Source organism: Quercus lobata, chromosome 10 (assembly GCF_001633185.2).
Source record: "Quercus lobata isolate SW786 chromosome 10, ValleyOak3.0 Primary Assembly, whole genome shotgun sequence".
NCBI classification, from domain to species: Eukaryota; Viridiplantae; Streptophyta; class Magnoliopsida; order Fagales; family Fagaceae; genus Quercus; species Quercus lobata.
Window position 1 is genome coordinate 60,186,745 of NC_044913.1, and position 21,065 is coordinate 60,207,809.

At 34.6% G+C, this 21,065-nt stretch overlaps 1 protein-coding gene, 1 long non-coding RNA gene and 1 pseudogene across 2 annotated transcripts; 1 reads left to right on the top strand and 2 right to left on the bottom strand.

The window, feature by feature from the left end:
- The first annotated feature begins 5,846 nt into the window (after nt 1–5,846).
- Nucleotides 5,847–8,114, top strand: LOC115966005. Its single transcript, XM_031085339.1, has 2 exons — nt 5,847–5,886; nt 6,796–8,114. Exon 2 carries the CDS (start codon nt 6,807–6,809, stop codon nt 8,088–8,090), a length of 1,284 nt encoding a protein of 427 aa, XP_030941199.1. The 5' UTR covers nt 5,847–5,886; nt 6,796–6,806; the 3' UTR covers nt 8,091–8,114.
- An 8,249-nt stretch (nt 8,115–16,363) lies between these two features.
- LOC115963255 lies at nt 16,364–17,124 on the bottom strand. Its single transcript, XR_004085772.1, has 2 exons — nt 16,916–17,124; nt 16,364–16,671 (listed from the first exon to the last, which is right to left on the bottom strand). It is a non-coding gene; the product is annotated as an uncharacterized LOC115963255 (long non-coding RNA).
- Nucleotides 17,125–17,306: 182 nt separating this feature from the next.
- LOC115965125 lies at nt 17,307–18,134 on the bottom strand (annotated as a pseudogene).
- Between the last annotated feature and the right edge of the window lie 2,931 nt (nt 18,135–21,065).

The following is a 21,065-nucleotide window of genomic DNA, read 5'->3' on the forward strand; positions in this document are numbered from 1 at the left end:
GAATTTTTTGTTTCGGAAGAAAAGACTAACTTTATCATCGAAGGATTTGTGACCGGTCAACCCCGGTCTCCTCTGATCTTTTGTTTCTTATCTTTCAGGCCCTCAACATCATCACAATCTGTGCTATTCAATCTACTGATTTCCTAATAGTTATCAGTTGACGTTGTCTGTGGGAAACTAATTTGTGAAACTAAGTTTTACGATTCCTTTCTCAGACAAAAAGATTGCAATAGTTCGGACTAGATCGAGGGCTACCAGCCCAGGCCATCAAGAAAGCAGGGATGCTTCTAGCCATCCCCATCGCGATCATCAATCTGCACCTGCAATGCAACCATCCTCTGTTCATGTGCAATCCATGGTAGCCGCTATGGCAGAGTTAATTCACCAAATCCAAGAGCTAACAAAGGAGATTCATCTTAGGAGGCAACGGTATGAAGCATATGGGGAAGAACAAGACCAGAACCAGGGGGATGAAAAAAGCGATATACCCGAAAGTCAATCTAGGGGCACCACATCAAGAAGGATGCCACACTTGGAGAGAGAGATTGACCAGATGAGGAAGGTTATGGACGAGATGAGGGAAAACATGAGAAGAACGAATCCTGTAGAGGATCTAGTTCATCGTACAGATTCCCCTTTCACGGCTTCCATCAATGGTCACCCCTTGCCTCCAAAATTTAAGATGCCTTCTTTGGATTCGTACGATGGGGCGCGTGACTTGTTTGATCACATTGCTACCTTTAAGACTACAATGCACCTTCAGGGAGTCCTCGACGAAATTATGTGTAGAGCCTTCCCTACCACCCTTAAAGGTTTGGCACAAGTGTGGTTTAGTAAAATACCTCCGAATTCGGTAAGTTCTTTCGAAGAGTTAAGTAAGTTGTTTGTTAATAACTTCATTGGGGGACAAAGACACAAGCGTTTTTCGTCCAGCCTGTTGACAATAGAATAGGGGGAGAATGAAAGCCTGCGATCCTTTATCACTCGTTTCAACAGAAAAGCCTTGACGGTGGATGAGGTGGATGATAAGTTATTATTGGCGGCCTTTCACAACGGGGTAGTTTAGATTTATTCATCCACAAGCTTTATGAGAAGGAGCCCCAATCAATGGCTGAACTCGTCCATTCAGCCCAGAATTTTATGAATGCAAAAGACGCGATCATAGCCAAGAAGAGGAAGAGAGCTGAAAGAATGGATGCAAACCCCCCACACCACTCGGAGCAAGTCCTTCGACAAAAAAACGGGACTCACAGAAGATAAAAAGGATCGGGATGGTAAGAGGGCTGGTCTTTTAGCACGAAGTCAACAATACACGCCACTAAACACACCACTTAGACAGGTCCTTATGTAGATTAAGGACGATCCTTCCTTGAAATGGCCAGAGAAAATGAAGGGAGATCCCAATAAGCGCAATATGAACAAGTACTGTCGCTTCCACAGAGACCATGGGCATGACACAGACAAATGTTACGATTTAAAACAGTGGATTGAAAATCTTATAAGGCAAGGGAAGTTGAGAAATTTCCTTGGACGAGAGCATAAGGATGAGCAGATGAAAGGGAAGGTAGAAGAGACGTCGTGCCCCGCGCTTAGAGAGATCAGAGTTATTATAGGAGGAAGCTTAGCTGGTTAGTCGTCCAAGTCCAAGAAGTCATATCTGAAAGTGGTGCAGAATGTTCAACTCTTTGGACGATCTCCAAGGACGACGACCACGGACGAGCAAGCAATCACATTCACGAACGCGGATGTCGAAAGAGTTCACCACCCCCATAATGATGCTATTGTGATTACTTTGCTAATTGTCGATTATACGACAAGAAGGGTGTTGGTGGACAACAGAAGTTCTTTTATATTTTCTTCTTCCTCTTGCATGCTACCACTCTCTCTTCTTCTCCTCTTAATTTTTATTTCTCTCTCTTGCACACTGTCTTCTTTTTTCTTTCATATATATATATATATATATATATTTTTTTTTTTTTTTTGTTGTTGTAAATATCCTAGTTGATGGTTTTTTGTTTCGGTCTTCTCTTGCAATTTGGCTTCTTTCCTTGTATTCTTATATTATTTTCTCTCAGCCTCTCTCTACTAGTTCTCTCCTTGTAATTTTTTTCTTTTGCTTCTTTCTTGTCTGGAGAATGGGCTTGTTAGATCTTAGTTGTATAGTACTTATTCTTTGCGTTCATTAATACAATTTTTGTCTCAACTAATAAAAAAAAAGCAATTTGGCTTTGATTTAGTTGGGTTTGCATTGATTCAGTCAGGATGGAGCTAGAAAGTTTTGTTTGGGGGGCCAAGTCGCTGTACTAATATATTTATTAAGACAATCCCCACACACATATATACACTCACTTTTTTATTTGATAAGTTATATATATACACACACAAAAAAGAAAGAAAGAAAGAGTTTAGTATTTTCAATGCCATCTTTCATAAAATAAATTGATATTTTACCATTTTCATAGTGAAATTCTTAAAACATTTCATTTTCAATACAAATGATCAAATTGTACACTAAAGTAAGTAAAAAAATATTTCAATTGAACTATTGAAATTTTCAAAAACATGAATGATCCAAAACTTGGAGTAATAAGTTAGGTTCCAAACATATTTGAAATTAGCTTGTTCTAACCCATTATGTGTGACAACTAAAAAGACATTTCATGTGTAGTTTTAGTCACAATATTTTTTAATGAGTCATTGACTTGTTAATCGTCACATAATGGGTTGAAAAAGAGAGATCTAAAAATGTTTGGTTCCAAACTTTATCAAATATTTAAAAGAAATAAGAGCACTTTTTGCAATAAAAATAAAATTGAGAAAAATAAATTTATGTCTCTATAACTATTACACAAATTATTTTTTAAAAGCATTATTGGAATAATTTAAATATTTGGAGGGCAAACTCTTATTTTTGTAGTCTAAGATTTAAAAATGTTAAAATAATTAAGGAAAATTTCAAAATTGGGGGGGGGGGGGGGAAGGGATGGCCCTCCAAACATATTTGAAGCTATCTTGTTCTAACCCATTATGTGTGACAAATAAAAAGACATTTCATTTGTAGTTTTAGTCATAATATTTTTTAATGAGTCATTGACTTGTTAATCGTCACATAATGGGTTGAAAAAGAGAGATCTAAACATGTTTGGTTCCAAATTTTATCAAATATTTAAAAGAAATAAGAGCACATTTTGCAATAAAAATAAAATTGAGAAAAATAAAGTTATGTCTCTATAACTATTACACAAATTATTTTTTAAAAGCATTATTGGAATAATTTAAATATTTGGAGGGCAAACTCTTATTTTTGTAGGCTAAGATTTAAAAATGTTAAAATAATTACGGAAAATTTCAAAATTGGGGGGGGGGGGGGGGGGAGGGATGGCCCTCTAAACATATTTGAAACTATCTTGTTCTAACCCATTATGTGTGACAACTAAAAGGACATTTCATGTGTAGTTTTAGTCACAATATTTTTTAATGAGTCATTGACTTGTTAATCGTCACATAATGGGTTGAAAAAGATAGATTTAAACATGTTTAGTACCAAACTTTATCAAATATTTAAAAGAAATAAGAGCACATTTTGCAATAAAAATAAAATTGAGAAAAATAAAGTTATGTCTATAACTATTACACAAATTATTTTTTAAAAGCATTATTGGACTAATTTAAATATTTGGAGGGCAAACTCTTATTTTTGTAGGCTAAGTTTTAAAAATGTTAAAATAATTAAGGAAAATTTCAAAATTTAGGGGGGGGGGGGGGGGATAGCCCCCCACCCATGTACATAGTTCTGCCCCTGGATTTAGTGAATTGTTCAAGACTTGCAAAGAGTGAGATGAGACAAATAAATAAATAATTATTTTCTATTCATCTCAAAAAAGTTACACTTTTTCTTAAAAATGTATACATATATCAAATACACAATTATATTTTTTTACTTTTAAAGAATGTTTATAGAAATATGGTACTAAACACATGTTTTGCATTATGAGTATTTTAAACATGTATTTTCACAATACTTTTTTAAACTACAATTTTAACATCATTTTGAACAACAATTCTTAAACACTACTAATAAACAGGATGTTCTCAAAATACAGTATTTAAATACCATAAATTGAAAATTGTGACTCAAACATCCTTAATTAAACACTCTTAAGATGTGTTTGGTTGAGTGGATTTTAGGAAGAAAAAAAAAGGAGAGAAAATGATGAGAGAAAACTTTTTGAAGGGTGTTTGGTTGGGAAGGGGAGAGAAAAAATGTGGTCAAGCCTGAGTGTTTTCTCCTTAGGACTATCAAAAAATGTGATTTATTAGATGGGCAAAAATGCCCCTAGTTGGCTTCATGGGCAACGTTGGCTTTATTTTTTTTTTTTGGGGACACTTTGCCTTTTTTTTTTTTTTTTTTTTTTTTTTTTCTGGGGAGTGGAGTGTTCCTTTTTAAAAGAAGTTCCGTTGGCTGTAAATGCCTTTCGTTTGTGTTATGATGAGACAAATGATACCTTGTAAAAAAGTCAGGGAAATTTGTCTCTAGTCAGATTCTTTTCTTAAGGGTCTACCTGCAAGCATAGAATTGCTCAGAGTAAGTCTCGAATGGGTATGCTTTTTATTTCCTTTTATTTGTGTTATGGTGGGGTCTAAGTGAGGTGAATACATGAATGGGTGTGAAAAAGTCCGGGGAATTTTTTCTGTCTCTCATTCTTTTCTTAGGAGTAAGTACACAAAATGAGCATAAGCATAGAATACATGACTGGAGGTGAGAAATTAGGGATTTTTTTCTGTCTCCTAGAAGGACTCTTTTCTTAAGAAATATTCCGTAAGCACAAAATTGCCTTTCATTTGTGTTATTGTAGGACTAAATGAGATGAATACATGAGTGGGTGTGGAAAGGTTGACGAGTTCTATGACCCTAGCAAGACTCTTTTCTTAAGGATATGTTTGTAAGCTCCTAATTACCTTTCATTTGTTTTATGATGGGGCCTAAGTGAGGTGAATACATGAGTGGAAGTGAAAAAGTTGGAGAATTTTTTTTGTCCCTAGCATGGCTCACATCTTAAGAGTAAGTCTGTATATACAGAATTGCCTTTTCACTTATGTCATTATGGGGCCTAAGTGAACTGAATTGTTTACACCCACTCATGCATTCAGTTCACTTAAGCACATAATTTCTTGTCATTTATATACGTAATGGTGGGGCCTAAGTTAGATGAAGGGGAATTTTTTCTGACTCTAGTAAGAATTTTATTAAGAGTAAGCATGTAAGTGTAGAAATGTCTTTCATTTGTGTTATGGTAATGGAATGGAATGGAAAAGAATGAAAAAAAATCATTTTAGAATATTCTTCCATTCCTTTGTTTGGGAATATTAATGGAAGGAATATGCCAAAATTTTCACACCCACTCATGTATTCACCTCATTTTAGAATATTCTTTCAATGTCCTTAGCCACACTCTTTTCTTAAGAGTAAGTCTCCAAGTGCATAATTTCTTTTATTTGTGTTATTGTAGAGCCTAAGTGGGGTGAATACATGAGTGGGTGTGAAATAGTAGAGGAGGTTTTTTTTTTGATCCTTCAAGCAGGACTCTTTTCTTAAGATTTTAGTCCCTTAAGTACAAAATTTGCGTTTCATTTGTGTTGTGGTGGGATCTAAGTGAGGTAAATAGGTGTTAAAAAGTCGAGTAATTTTTCTGTCTCCGTAGTTTCTTGAGAACAAGTATGTAAGCACATAACTGCCTTTAATTCCTGTAATGGTGGGACCTAAGTGAGGTGTATTTATGAGTGGGTGAGAAAAGTCTGAATTTCCATCTATCTAGCAGGACTCTTTTTTCTTCTCTTAATCTTGCCGCTATCCATTGACTTCATCTCCATTTGCAAGCTATTAGAGTAAGTGTTGTTTGAATTCTCTTTCATGCTATTTTTTTTTCCTGAGCAATTAGTTTCTTAGCACAACAAAAGGCAGAAAGCTAATCGAGCTCCTCAATTATCACTATGAATATGATTAAGATTGAGATGGAGATGCTTCCTACCTAATTAGTAATTACATTCGAAGGCCCATTTTGGTAAAAAGTGTGGCCTGCTATTTATATGACTATGTGAATATACTATTGATAAATTGTTTTAATATTTTGTATTTCATATGATCACCTGCTATTGTTATGTACTTCCAACTAAATGACAAATAGTCAATCACAATCTACCACGTAGGATAGTTGTGGCTTAGTTTATTGTACTAGAATTACTCTTCACCTTTTTACCTTTTATTATTCATTACAATAGTTTATATATGCAATTTGATTTGACTGTTTTATATATTAGGATAAATTCCATTAACATACCTTGAGGTTTGGGCAAAATGTCAACTTGGTCTAAGACTTTTCAAAACTGACTAATTTGGTCCCTTCCATTAACATACCTTAAGGTTTGGGCTAAATGCCAACTTGGTCTAAGACTTTTCAAAACTAACCAATTTGGTCTCTAAAGCCAACTTAGTTCCTAAGATAGTTGAGAAAAATTTACTAACATGCCTAACAATGTTTAGGGACTAAGTTGGTTTTAGGGACCAAATTGGTTAGTTTTGAAAAGTCTTAGACCTGGTAGGTATTAGCCTAAACCTTAGTGTATGTGAATGTATTTACCCTATATATTATATCTATGTATGATTGATAGAATGAAATATAAACTAAATATTTTAATATTTAAAAGAAATAGAATAAAGTAATTTTTGTTCATTTATATTGTTGTCCAGATTAATTTATATTTGATTCTAATATTATATTCTTTTCTTTTTTTAAGGAAAAAGAAATATGGTTCGAAAGAAAGATCGATTTTGGAGGTATGTTGAAGACCTAGATGGCCGTTTCAAATGTAACTTTTGTCGACGTGATTTTGCTGGGGGTGCTTCTAGGATTAAATTTCACTTGGCAAGAGTTAAAGGTCATGCTATAGATATTTGTGCCAATGTGCCTGAAGATGTTCAAAAAAAAGCTTATCTAGTAATTGGAGGGACTAATAAAAAACTTAAGAGTGCATCAAGTTCAAGCAATGCTAAAGAGAGTAAAACCACTTCGTGTTCAATATCGAGAGACCTATGCCATGCTACCAATTCAAAGATGTGTGGTAAAAAAGATAAGAGTGCAGTGGACAAATTGCTTGCCCGACTTCTTATAGTAAATAACATATCATTTGATGTTGTTCAAACGACATCCTTTATTCACTTTGTGCAAGGTGTTGCTGATTATGGTCCTGAATATAAGTTACCCTCTAATTTGACTCTGCAAAGGAAGTTAATACCAAATTTGAAGGTCAAAGTTGAAGAGTATATTAGAAGAATTAGGAATTCTTGGTCGGTAACTGGTTGTACTCTTATGTCATGCATATGGAGTGATTTGGATCAGAGAGCATTTATCAATATTAATGCAAAATCTCCTAGTGGAGCAATATTTTTGAATTCGTTTGAAGTTTCAAAGGATAAAATAACAACACCATATATTAAAGACATCATTTCTTCAGTAATTGAAGAAATTGGGTCTGATAATATTGTTCAATTAATCATTGATAATACTACAAATTTTGAGTTTGCTGGAGACATGCTTATTGCCAAGTACCCTCGGTTGTACAAAACCCGATGTGCTACTTATGGCATTCGATTGCTTTTGAAGGATATATGTGAGGAAGTTGATTGGGTGCAGAAGATAATTAGTGATGCAAAATCAATTGTTTCATATATGTATATGGATAGTATCATTTTGTCACTCATGAGAGAGTACACAAACCATAAAGAATTGAAACATCTTCGTACAAGTAGGTCTTCTAGCTGCTTGATGCTTCAATCTATTTTGAATGTTCGAGATGAATTGCAGCTACTTGTTGCATCTTCCAAGTGGAAAGAATTGAATCATAATGAAAAGGGCATCAGTAAAGAAGTGGTTGCTAGTATTATCCAAAGTACAGAATTTTGGGGTCAAGGGAAAGAGGCGCTACTAGTTTTGGAGCCTTTGGTTCGTGTTCTTCGATTGGTAGATAGTGATTGGTCAACTGCAGGATACTTATATGAAGCAATGGAAATGGCAAAAGAAGCAATTAAGTAACAATGTGCTAGCAATCAAGACAAATATATGCAGATATGGGAGTTAGTTAATTGTAGGTGTACCGAAAATATAATCCACCCAATTCATGCTGCTGCGAAATTTTTGAATCCATCTTATTTGTGTAGTGAGAAATTTAAAGAGAACAATGAGATAAAAGATGGTATAAGTTTCATTTTGGAGAATTTGGTGGCTTTTGAAGAAAGAGAAGATTTCATGAAACAAGTGCAACTTTATCACAATAAAGTACCAAGCTTGTTTACAGTTACAGCAAAGACAATGTTAAAAACATCTCATCCTAGTAAGTTCAATACTTCGATATAGTTTTAATATTTAACTATGTAATTTTTTGATAAATTTTATGAGTATATAAATCGTAATTTTATTTGTAGGAATATGGTGGGATTTCTGTGGAGATTGTCTTCCTATCTTACAAATGTATGCCATTCGAATTTTGAGTCAACCTTGTAGTTCATCCTCATGTAAGCGTAATTGGAATGCATTTGAGGTAGCACAAACAAAGAAGACAAACATGTTGACATCTGAGATGCTGGATAATATGTTGTATGTGAGATTGAACTCAATGATGATGGAGAAATTTAACACCGGTGAATCTCTAGACTTGGAGCCAATTTATCTTGACAAACTTAAAGAGCTTCCTGAATATGTTGATCATGAACAATTTTGGGAGGATGATGCATTCAGTGGAGTAGTTGAAAAGGTTATTGATGACTAATTACTTAGGATTAATTATTTGAGACGTTTTAATTAACTAAAATTTTATAAATGGTGTTTAGTTGTTTATCAAGGTTATTGTAGTAATTTTCTTTTCAAGTGTAGATTATTTCAAATTGAGTTGCTAAGACTTCACTATGTGATTGTAATACAATGATCATTGTATTTATCTAAAATAAATTATGAAAAAAAATTTCCCTATATATATGTATATGTATATATATATATATATATATATATATAATTTTACTGTGTTATGCCGTATATTATTTCTGAATTATTCCAAATTCTTAAAACATACTTTAAAAGAGGCTGAATTATACTTGTCCTCTATTGGCTATTAATTATTGTAGGAAAAAATGTCACACAAGTATCTATCTCCAGCTCCAGTTCTATATGGTCGTTTATTTCTACTAGATGCATTTTCTATTTTTTGCAAAACTTTCCATGGTAGTCCGTACTAGTTTCTCATGTAAGGGAAGGAAGAAAATATGTCTGAAATTTTCCTGTGTTGTCATGGTGGGACTACGAGGCAACTACTAAACATATTGGTTCTGGTTGGGGTGTCAAGGAGCTAATTAAACTTCTTGTCTCATTGACCAAGAGTTGTGTTGTAATACATGATGCAAATAAGTGATGAATTTGTGAGGATCTGGTTAGTGGAGATCCTGTGGCCAAAGGTAAAGACTTGAAACCTAATGAAGGAAAAGGTATGAAACTTCTTTTCACTCTCCAATCCCGTTGTATACTCTTGCAATATGGCAAACATAATTAAGACCATTGGTCAATCAATGGATAGAACTAAGGATGATATAGTTGGCTTTGGACTAATGGAGTTTGTGAACTTGATCTTTGAGATTAGTCTAGACAGGGAAATAGACTCCATGATTCGGAAGTTGTGTGAAAGGAAGATGATGTTTTAGAACAGTAATTTTGCTGATTAGTGTAAGCAGTGAACAAACTATCATTTTTTCATACAGTGGGCTTTGTAGGTCTTGGAAAGACTTTTAACAAAACTATTGTTTAATCATTTACTAGTAAAGAATAATTTTCTTGTACACGTCTACATGGCATAACAAAATTCTCTCCCCATGTAAAGAATCATTAACTAGCAAAGAATTCTCTCATTGTAATGCTTTTTATATAACAAAATCTATTGAGAAAATTTGAGATTAACACGGAGCACAAATACTTTTATATACTTCTACATGCCAAATTCTTTGAAACCATCAAGCATGGTCATTCTACCACACCCTTTTTCTGGCTGAGTAAGTTTCATTGGAACACAAAAGGAGGTACAACAAAAGGCTAGTCAGGGGGGTCCAGACCATCCTCTAAGAGGACCCAAGAAGGGATGGATGAGATGGCTAAAACCCCCATGCTGCAGTACAAGAAGCCCAGGCAGCAAGTAAATGGGCAAGAAAATTACAATCCCTAGTTATTCCACCACCACATTATTTACTTAAAAGCACTGAAAAAAAAAAAAATCAACCAACGCCTATGCACGCCAGACGCACTTAAAACAATTCTTGTGGGCATCTATCGTAGCATTACATAAACTACTCGTTGGACTAGAGATAATCACTGAGCCACTCATAATCTGGCACTTCACCTGGATGGTTTTGTACTGCAGTAGGGTTGTGCACACCCTGGATCGCTGCATTGTCCAAATATTGCTCTCCAGCAACGGCAATCTTCTCTAGCACTACAAAAAAGCATAACAGATTTGTGGACTCAATATATATATATATATATATATATATATGAAAAAAAAAAGAGATTTGCATAAGATTGACAAAAGATTTGATATTCATAACCTATCACTAATCCATCATGTAAGTACTAGAAAGGTTCCAAAATAAACATTAATTTAAATTAGAGTTAACACTTTTTTAGAGTAGTCATCAAGTGTCGAATACAAATACAGTATCTACATGAAGCTTGTGCTTCATTCTATTGTGCAATCCTTCTATTAAATCGGATATTTTTTCAAGGTTTCACCCATATTCATTCCCTTAATCATGAGTTAATCTGATTAATCCCAAGTCCTACATTGATATATAAAATTGTAAGTAAGAAAATACTAACATACATCAAACCCAAATAATAGAGGTTCATAAAAACAATCCAGTATCAGTACATGACATTAACTAATAATAGGTTCAAGGACTTAAAAAAATTCACAATTTCTCATAGCTACTAAGATGACATGTTCTAATTAGCAATGTATACAATCAAAATGATGTCAATGATGGAGTTAAATGAAGTTGATGATGTACCAATTGGAAGGCAAACTTTTTTGGAGTGTGTTTAGTTGGATGGGGAGGAAGGAAAATAAATGGTGGGACCCAAGTGTTTTCTATCCAGTTCTACCAAAAAGTTTTTTCTTCAAATTGAAGAGAAAACTAGAGAGAACATAAATGGACTATAGCACCACTGCAGTTGAGTTGTTGCTCAACGTTGGTTTTGCTTTATTTTATTTTATTTTTATCATAAGCAAACTGGGTTTTGCTTATTTTTCTTCTTCTTCTTTTTTTTTTTTTTTTTTTTTGTTCAACTGTTTCTTTTTTTAAATATTTAATTTCCTTAATTTTTTTTTATACTTCATTCAGTTTTTTTTTTTTTTGGTTCATGCCGTCTTTCTTTCTTTTTCTTTTTTATTTTATTTTATAATTTGTTAAATTTTTTTAAAATCTAGTAGGGATATAAAAGTAAATTTATACAAACTACATTTTTTCTCTTCATTTTTTTCACTCCAAACCAAATATCATGAAAGAAAACTAAAATATTTTCTATCCTTCCACTTTTCTATTATTTCTCTATTTTCTATTTTATATTTTTTCACTTTTTTACTCCTTCAACCAAATAGAAGTTAAACTAAAGTATAAAATTCCGTTTTACAGGTACGCGTGTATTACCAAATGCTAGAGAAGAAATTAGGGGAAACCCAAAAGTCAAAACTATCCAATAAAGACAAGGCATGGCAAGATAAGTTAAAAATAAGGCCATTATTTAAAAAGCCCATGAGTCTATGACACAAATTCTTGCCAATACCATGCCCAGTAGATTACGCGTGGACATGGTAAAGTGGAACTTGGGCCTTTTTATTTGGGTTTGGGGTGGCATGGTTAGATAGGTTGGACAACTGTGTGCTGTACTGGAACTTCATTTGGGATTGGGCCATATGGGCATCTAGCTATCATATTTTAGGCCAAAATGGCCCATTACCATTAATTATTGAAATATTTTGCCCAAAAACACTGTTTCGGAACAATATAGCTATCTACCACTTTTTCTGGTACTCGAGCTTGGTGAGCTCGAGTACCCCATTTTTCTACTCCACCTTGGCCTGCTGACATGGAAAGTTTAATTAAAAAAATTTAAAAAAAAAATTTTGGCCATTTAGTACTCGAGCTTGGTGGGCTCGAGTACTGTTCATGATACCCGAGTCCAACAAGCTCGGGTACCATTATGTAGTGGCAGCTTAGGGACTTAACTCCTAGAAAAAGGCCGGCCAGTACAGAATGGTACCCGAGCTTGAGGTACTCGGGTACCACGCACTCTCAATTTTATAACAATATCAAAACTTCCTCTCTCAATACAAACTGAAACCCAGCTGATAAACTTCATTCCCACAGCTACTCTCTCGTCACTCACTCTCTCAATCTGTCTCTCACTCTCTCAATCTCCCTCTCAACTCTCTCTGACTTGCTCAATCTCGCTATCAAACTCTCCCACATGCTCTCAATCTCCCTTTCAGTCTCACTCTCGCTCTCATTCTCCGTCTCCCTCTCGCTCTGTTGCTCGGTCTCCCTCTCGCTCTGTTGCTCACGCTCTCGGTCTCCCTCTCACAAGGTATGTCTCGCTCAGCTTGCATCATCAGTTTGAGCATTGGGTATTTGTGGGTATTTGTGTTTGTAAATTTTGTATTTTTATGCATAATTTGATTCTGGGTTTTGATCGAGAAATTAATTAAGGAATTCAATTCAATTTAGTTAGTTAATTTTTATTTTTGGGTGATTACTAGAATGTTGGTCTGGTTGTGCTTGTCTTTTGGGTTTTTTACTTTGCCACCCTAAGCATTCTCCGTGTTGATCTTTTGTGCAAATGGGTCTTCTAGTTTATGCCCCTTCTGTTTCCTTTTGCTTATATTAAAGAATTTCAAAGGTTATGAGGCAGAACAAATATGAAAAGTGCTGTCTTTATGAATAGATTTGATCCTTTCGTTTCTAGATTTAATAAGGGTCTTTGCATTTGGATTTCTGGTTCCAGATTCAGACTTGTGCTATTCTAGAATCTTTCTAATTCTGTGTCTAAGTTATTGTTGGGTTGATGGGGGCTGTTTTTACAAAGATACATAAATTTTTAATACTCAATTAGTTGTTGGGGGGTAAGACCAATGGTGCTAATTTATTGAGTGGTATGATCTCTTGGGGCACTTCAGTAAAGCAAGGTGTAAACTGGATGATGCTTAGCTTTGGACAATGGCGAGCTTAGTTAAATTGGCCTTATGTTTTCCCTAATACGTTGCTGCATTAGTTTAGAAGTTGGTCTTTGTAGTTAAGTTGATTTTTTGGAGGTTGCTGATTGCTCTCAAGTGTAAGAGCAGCTAATATGCAAAACATCAGTTAGTCAAATTACTGAAATTTTGATCCTGATTGATTGCAATGAACTGGAGAATTTGTCAAAAGCTGATATTTAGGATGGACTGATGGCAGGTATCAAAAATATAGGAAGTATGACTTTTGTTGAAGTTTAAGCTGTCATCTTCTCATGTCTGTAAAGATCATTACCATAATATCCAAGCCAAACATTGGTTATACAAAACACAAATGGTGTGTAACTATAGCTCAATTACTTACGAAAAAAAGGGGAGTATAACCCAATGGCGCACATTCATTCAATTTGAATACTGGGCCGAAAATTAGTCTACAATCCATGAATGAGATAGCTACAGAGTAGTTTCCTTTCCAACGAAGCAAGTAGATATATATATTTTTTGGTTTATTTGCTATTAGTGCTTCATCAATCCACAAGATTTGTAAGTGGAAATAACCATCATTTGATCCCCTGTCAGTAGCTGACAACCAAGGCACCAAACATGATAATATGGCATCATGTGGTTCGACTCATGCATCATATGACTTACTTTGTATTCTTGCAGATTTGTCAAGATTTTTAAGGGTTCCAAAGTGCTAGTAGAATTCATATTTCAGGTTTAATAAATTGTCATATATTGAGGTCTAAGAGGTCCTCTATCATACTAGATAAGACATTAAGATCTCCGCATTTCCTTATATGCTGATCTATTTGTCTTCATCGTGAATGTGATTAAACTTGTTAGACTTGTAGCTGAAGGTAGATTCTTTTCCAAAATTTTGTTATTCTTGTGAACATCCATTAATGAATTGCTTATACATTCACAGGTTTTGGGCTATTCCTGATCCGGATAAGCTGGATGAGGAGGCTTCATCAATGAGAAACGTAAATCAAGAGCTCTTAATCCCACAGACGACTGTGAGAAGAAGGCAAGTCTGAAGAATATTTTTATCATAGGCTCCACTGCCTTTATTAACAAATAATATTCTTCAAATTATTTCAGGATGTGATTGTTCGGACGGGGGACATACTTTCTCAAGTTTCACAAACACATGATGTGATCATGTAACTTTCTATATCCTTCTCAGTACTGTTTTAAAGAATTTAGGCAGTATCTTAGATGTTGTAATTGTGCACCCTTCTATATCATGTAATTATTTTAAATGACACATGAATGTGTCAATGCTTTCAGGACATTAGACAAAACAATCTCCTCATTAGAGATGCAGCTAACTGCAGCTAGAGCTGCCAAAGTTAATGATGATGAGGGATCTCCAGTGGTTACAAATTCAGGAAGTGAGCAATTCAAGGATCCAGATGGTTGCCCTCATGGAGTGGTTATTTAGGATTCTTTTTGCTTTTCTTAATGATCCAGATGTCAAAATTTTTGGTTTTAAAATATGGGGGATAAAAGCTTTTATGTGAGCTTTAGGTATGTGGGTGATATCAAATTGCTATAGCAAGAACAAGCTTCAAAATCTACTTTCTAATCAACTGATTTTCCCATTTATCTTCCCTGTCATTTATCTACCACATTGTTAAAAAAAAAAAGTAGGACTTGTTTTGATTTTGTGTAATTATTAGCATGAACTTCCAGATACTAATACTATAGTCTATTTGTTTGATATTACTTCATGAGCATGACCACTAGCTTGCTGATTTATCTGTTTCTGTTGTTTTCCAAAGGATGCTTCTTCACATCGTCTGGAGGCTTGAGGAGTTATGAACACCCCCTTAATGAGGTGAAGCCTGTGCCAAGGTGGACAAATCTGGTCAGGTGTGTGGTGTAACTTTCACCGTGGATGAAGAGTCGAAGAGGGAAACTGTCGACATGCCAAGAGTTGGAAGTGCTGCCAACTGGTCATCTAACTATTGATATTGTTATAGTTTCCTTTTATGGCATGGCTGTCATTATTAGTGGGCCTTGCCTTTGATCTCCTTTTTCTTATCATATTACTCTCATCTTGAATGGCTTGAAAGCATTTTAATGGGTGCTTAGATTTATATCCTTTTTAGTACTACCAAAACTAAGACATGATTTTATGCTTCTGTACATGTTGCGTAATGTCAAACTAAGCCAGGATCTCAAGTTTGATACAAGAAATAATATGATCGCTCTTCAAGACTGATCAATGGTAGATTTCTATTTGATATATTTCTCCATTTTTATCGCTTCTTGAATCAAGTTGTGATGATGATAATAATTACGGTCACATTCGTGATGATAATAAAATCCATTTCTGAACAGTTGCCTATTCACGCAATAATCATTGCAAAGAAACAATGAAGTCCATTGATTTTTAATATGACTACTATATTCACCAAATAAGTTAAAGATGTATCTGGAGCATAGTTCAGGGCAGCTAAAGCTTTTCAATGCTTTCCTATTGGTTTGATTCATGATTTACAACTTTAAAGTAAACTACAGTAAGGATAACTTTTTTTTCTCAATAATTTTGATAGACACGCCAAAAAGAAATATTGAAAGAAGATGAGAAACCATACTTATTAATTCTCGTCAATTCAAAAAAAAAAAAAAAAAAAGAATAGCCCATGTACCCGACTTTGGTGAACTCGGGTTCCAAGCATTCATTTATTATAATTTTAATTTACCAAAACGAATCCAAAAAAAGAAAGAAAGATAGAATTAGTTCACCAAAGTCGGGTACAAATCTGATAGTTTTAAAAAATGAGGCAGATTGGTACCCGAGCTTGGTGGACTCGGGTACTAATCTGCCTAATTTTTTTACATTCTTTATTGTGAGTACTTTATATCTTCAAAGTTCCATCTTTTAACCTAAAAAAAAGATTATTTAAAAAAAAGATGCTAGCAATTAGCAAGTGTCACACTTATAAATAAAGATGCCTTCCATTATTGTAATGTCAAAATGTGACGTTATATATAAAGATGCACCCCACAAATGTGGGCATCAGTCACCAAATTAATCAAGATGTCTTTTTTTGAAGCATTACTCAAGTCTCAAACACACACCCACCCTCATACTAGTGGCACTGGTTACAAACCAAAAAAAATCTTAAACACTATATTAGCATAAAAAGAAAAGTCTTAAACATAATAACATTATTTAGTAGCAATACAAGCTAGCAGACAGAGAAGTAGGGATCTAATGCAGTCCATTCATAGCACCGTCAATGTGGCAACACTTGAAACTAATATAGGCCTCCATGACTCGTGGACACTCGGGACATTTCATATGCTCTGGGATCTTTCCAGTAGTAATGGGGATATCTGGCAACCAAAGAAGACGAAATTTGAAATTATCATTCAAGGTAATTTCAAGGGGTTAAGAAACAGAGAGCTCACAAGCTAATTTCATGCATGACATAAAAATAAAATTAAAAATTAAATAAAAAAATTGTATAAACTGACGGTCACAACTTCATTATAAAAAACAAAATAACAAAATCTTAAAGAACTTCAAGCACAATGATAGACAAATAAAAGCAAATTATCATTTTGCTAATTAACTAACCTTGACATCGATGATAGGAGATCTCTGTAATTATTAGAGTGCAAAATTACAGAGAGTAAGTTGTAAGCAGACAACTCCATATGACATCCCTCAATTCCTTCAGCATAAAGGGTTTTCAATTGTGATTGGCACTGAAACAACATAGAAGGCAACCAACCAGTGAACCGAATTCTTAAGGGCATTATAACATCTCTAAGAATTACATTAACAACAATTGCCAAAGGAAAAACGAATAGAATTGCCAAAGGAAGAAGAATGAGCAACATAACCAATTTCAAAAGATACACACACACAAATAGACATACATATATGTGTACATATGTATATATGTATGTGGTCAAAGCAATGAACTTGCAACGCTATAGAATTCACCAAGGTTAAAACAAGTCCACTAATCATCCTGAATGCTTACGCACAACAGATCAATACAAGATCTGCCGAGAGAGAACACCATAATGCACTGTTATACCTTCACTGTCAGCCAATTGCGAATTCGTTGTACAGTTAGATCTTGGCGTATAGACTTCAACTGATCGCATTTATGTAGATAATTCTTTTGAGAGTTATGAACCATATCCAGTGCTCTTTCTAACACTTCTTCAGGCCTTACCTGTAGAGTAGCATAATGTTGAGAAAATTAATTATATTGATCATAAATATGTCATCAGTATCTTATTCAAATTTAGTTTAAACTTCAAATGTTAAAGAGCCAATGACAGAAAAGCAAGATAAAAACTTACACTGGCAGGATCAGGGGCAGAAGTAAGACATAAATAGCGTTTTTCAATGGTGCTGGCAGGTCCCCTTGACAGTAAGGGAATCCCAGTCAATGTCCTCAACAGCCCTGGCAGCACCATCTTCAAAGGTTTTGCTAAGCACCAAGGCACTAGCCCTTCTACTGTACAGGTTTCCAGCTCCAGCAATTTTTGGTTTGAACTAATTACCTTCTGTTCGTCCTTGCCTTTTTTCAAAACGCTTAGAGCGATTTTCACGTCTTTTTTTTTCCTCTGGTGTATTTGCAAGTGTTATAGATATGCTGTTAAGCTCTGTTCCTTATCACTGTCACTAGATGCATCACAATTATCAGCAATATTAAAACCATCAGCATAACGCTGCTTCTTAACTGGCCTCTGGGCGTTCTTACTTGCATTTTTCTGGTCCAGTGGATAAAATTTCATACCACTCATGTTATTCTCCTTATTTCCATTATTCCCAAAAAAAGGCTGCACACAATTTTTTTTACAATATAGCAAATTACTAAATATCTGAAATAAATATGATTCTTAGATGCTAACTTGCATAAAGCTAGAGCTAAGCGAAAAATGTGCATGTCATCAGAGATAGAGACAATCACTCACAGAGACACAATCAAGAAGGTAACACGTTTAAAACAAGAATCTTTAACTAATCAGATTGATAAGTCTTCAAAATGTTTAATTAACTAATCAGCACGTTTAAAACAAGAATCTTTAACTACCTGAAGAATTAATTGGCTCAGTTAAGTTCCAAGTAATTTCACAAACCAAGAAATTCTAGTTATTTCTTTCCCTTGAATTTGATTTTCTCAGTAAATAATCAAAAAGTTAAGAAATTAAACCATAACCAAAATCTCAGAATAATCATCAATTTAACAACAAAAAAAAAAAAAAACGCTCAAGATTCAATTTTCTGAGAAAACAAACAAACCGACTTTTTTTTAATTAATCATAATTAACGTGACATTATGATAATTATATTTAATTAACGTGCAGTTCAAATAATTATATTCAATTAACGAAAAAAAAAAAAAGAACAGTACAGTTGATTTCTCAATCTTTTTCCGTTAATTTTCTCAGTAAACAAACACGAACCTTTTTGTTACTGATAATAGTAATTAATTAAATGAATTAAAAAAATTTCAAAAAAAAAAAAAAACAACAACGACAACTGCTAAGAAGAGTAAAGTTGAGAGAGAGTCTTCATATTCAAGAACCACACCAAAGAGAGAGAGAGAGAGAGAGAGAGAGAGAGAGAGAGAGAGACCTGGCGGTGAAGATCGGCGTCGCGGAGCTTGGCTTCGATATCTTTGACAGTACAGTTCTGCAGGGACTTAGACTCGGAGAGTCTCCGGCGAAGCCTGCGAGGCAATTTGGGTGAAGAAAGGGCGAGGAAAGGGCGAAGAAGAAGAGGAGGACGAAAACGACGTCGCACCACTGTCATCCAACGGAAAGTCCATTACCATCGCTCCTCCAACAACCACCACTTTCCCTTCTCCTCTTCCCTCAGGCGGTGACGGAGACGGAGACCACGATTCCACTCCCCCGGCCATCATTGATACGCGAAAGCGATCACAACGACGTCGTTTCAGTCTCTTAAGACAGTGAGAGAGCTGAGAGGTCGCCTGCTACGAGAGTCTTCTGGCGCCGACGGGTTTTCTGCCGCCGATGGTGTGAGGGTTTGGGGTTTGTATGTTTAGGTGTAAGTGAGAGTGAGAAAAATGGTGTTTTTATTTGCTGAGTACCTCACTAACCAGATGCCACGGTGGATTAAAAAAATATGGTACTCGAGCTTGGTGAGCTCGAGTACCAGAAAAAGTGGTAGATTTCTATATTGTTTGGAAACAGTGTCCCTGAGCAAAATATTTCCAAAATTAATGATAATGGGCCATTTTGCCCTCATATTTTATACCCATTAAGTAGTCCTTTTACGGATGAGGAGGGGTTAGAGACATGGATCGGGCTTAGCTCGGCCCGGATAAGATCGGATTGATAACAACTATTGATTTCAATTATAGGTATCCGTTTCCATTAATATCAAATTGTTGATCCGTTAAACTTAACTTTTTAAGAGAATATCAATTATTGTCTTATCTTTTAATTAAAAAGATAGAAGTTTTCAAAAATACATTTAAAAAAAGTTCTCAAAAAAAAAATTTATTGTTTAAGGTGCTTGTGTTTAATAGGGGCATAATAAAAAACTCAGTAAATTAGTAAGTTTTAATTTTAGAAACATTACAAAATTTTGGAACATCTTAAAATAAAATACATGATCCGCAATTTGAGACAGAGAGAATAATTAATAATCACTTTAGCCCACTGTTTCCTTTATTCCCTCTATGGTGACATATGATTCTCTAATTATCCTGCCCAAATTTGCCCCTAAAAGCAATTCATAATCCACCCAATTAAATAAATAAATGGGTTTAACCAGTTTTGACCCATTTATTAACCATTTTAAATGGGTGTTAAACGGGTAACCCACTTGGTACATTGTGCCTTTTTTTCACTTATTTATTTATTTATTTATTTTTCATAGTAACTATGACGGCTGCTTATGTGATTTTTGCTCTTATCATTAGACCAAAACACCAATCGGATTTTTGTGTAGGCAGAGATTGAACCCCTTATCTCTTATTTAACTATCAGAGATTTTACTAGTTGAGTTAATTAGAATCCACATTTTTCTCCCATTTTAAACCCTTCACCAAATCTCATAGCTAGATGATAAGTCTTTTCAACCCATCTAAAAATTTGTGTCCCTAAATTTATTATCTAGAAAAAAGTTTGCTCCAAACCAATTTGGAACTATCTTGCTCTAATTTATTATGTGGCAATTGAAAAGATTGTTCATGTGTAGTTTTAATCACATAAGTTTTCTAATGATTCATGTGAATTTTTTAAATAATATATATTAATAATCTTATAACTTACGTACCTAATGGGTTGGAAGAAATAGCTTGAAACCATACTGGGGCGAAACTTTGTCCTATTGCATGAGGTAATGGCCTTTCATCTTTAAATTCAAATGTCAAAGCCTTAAAAGATCGACACACGTAGCAAAAGTGCATCACAAAAGGACATTAAAATTCAAAAAGTTTCGGTAGGCACTCAATAATCCCTCGAAGCGAACCCTATTATGGAAGCTTATAGAGTTTTCCTTTTAAGGCAGATTCTATAGCTACCTCAACCTTAAACCCGACATGTATCAAAGCCTTAAATTAACCCTATTTTCTAGAGAGATAGATGGTAACAAAATTGAGAGACAACCATAAAGCGAGAATTGCTACTTTCTTCGAACCTCTCCATTGAATCCTTGATAGCTCCTTCGATATAACAACTTGATCACTCACAATATGTGTTGACGTTTGATCACTGAAACACAGAGACTGTTG

What these genes read in the sequence shown, in the direction of transcription:
- LOC115966005 (XM_031085339.1), top strand. Translation starts at nt 6,807, where the DNA reads ATGGTTCGAAAGAAAGATCGATTTTGGAGGTATGTTGAAGACCTAGAT.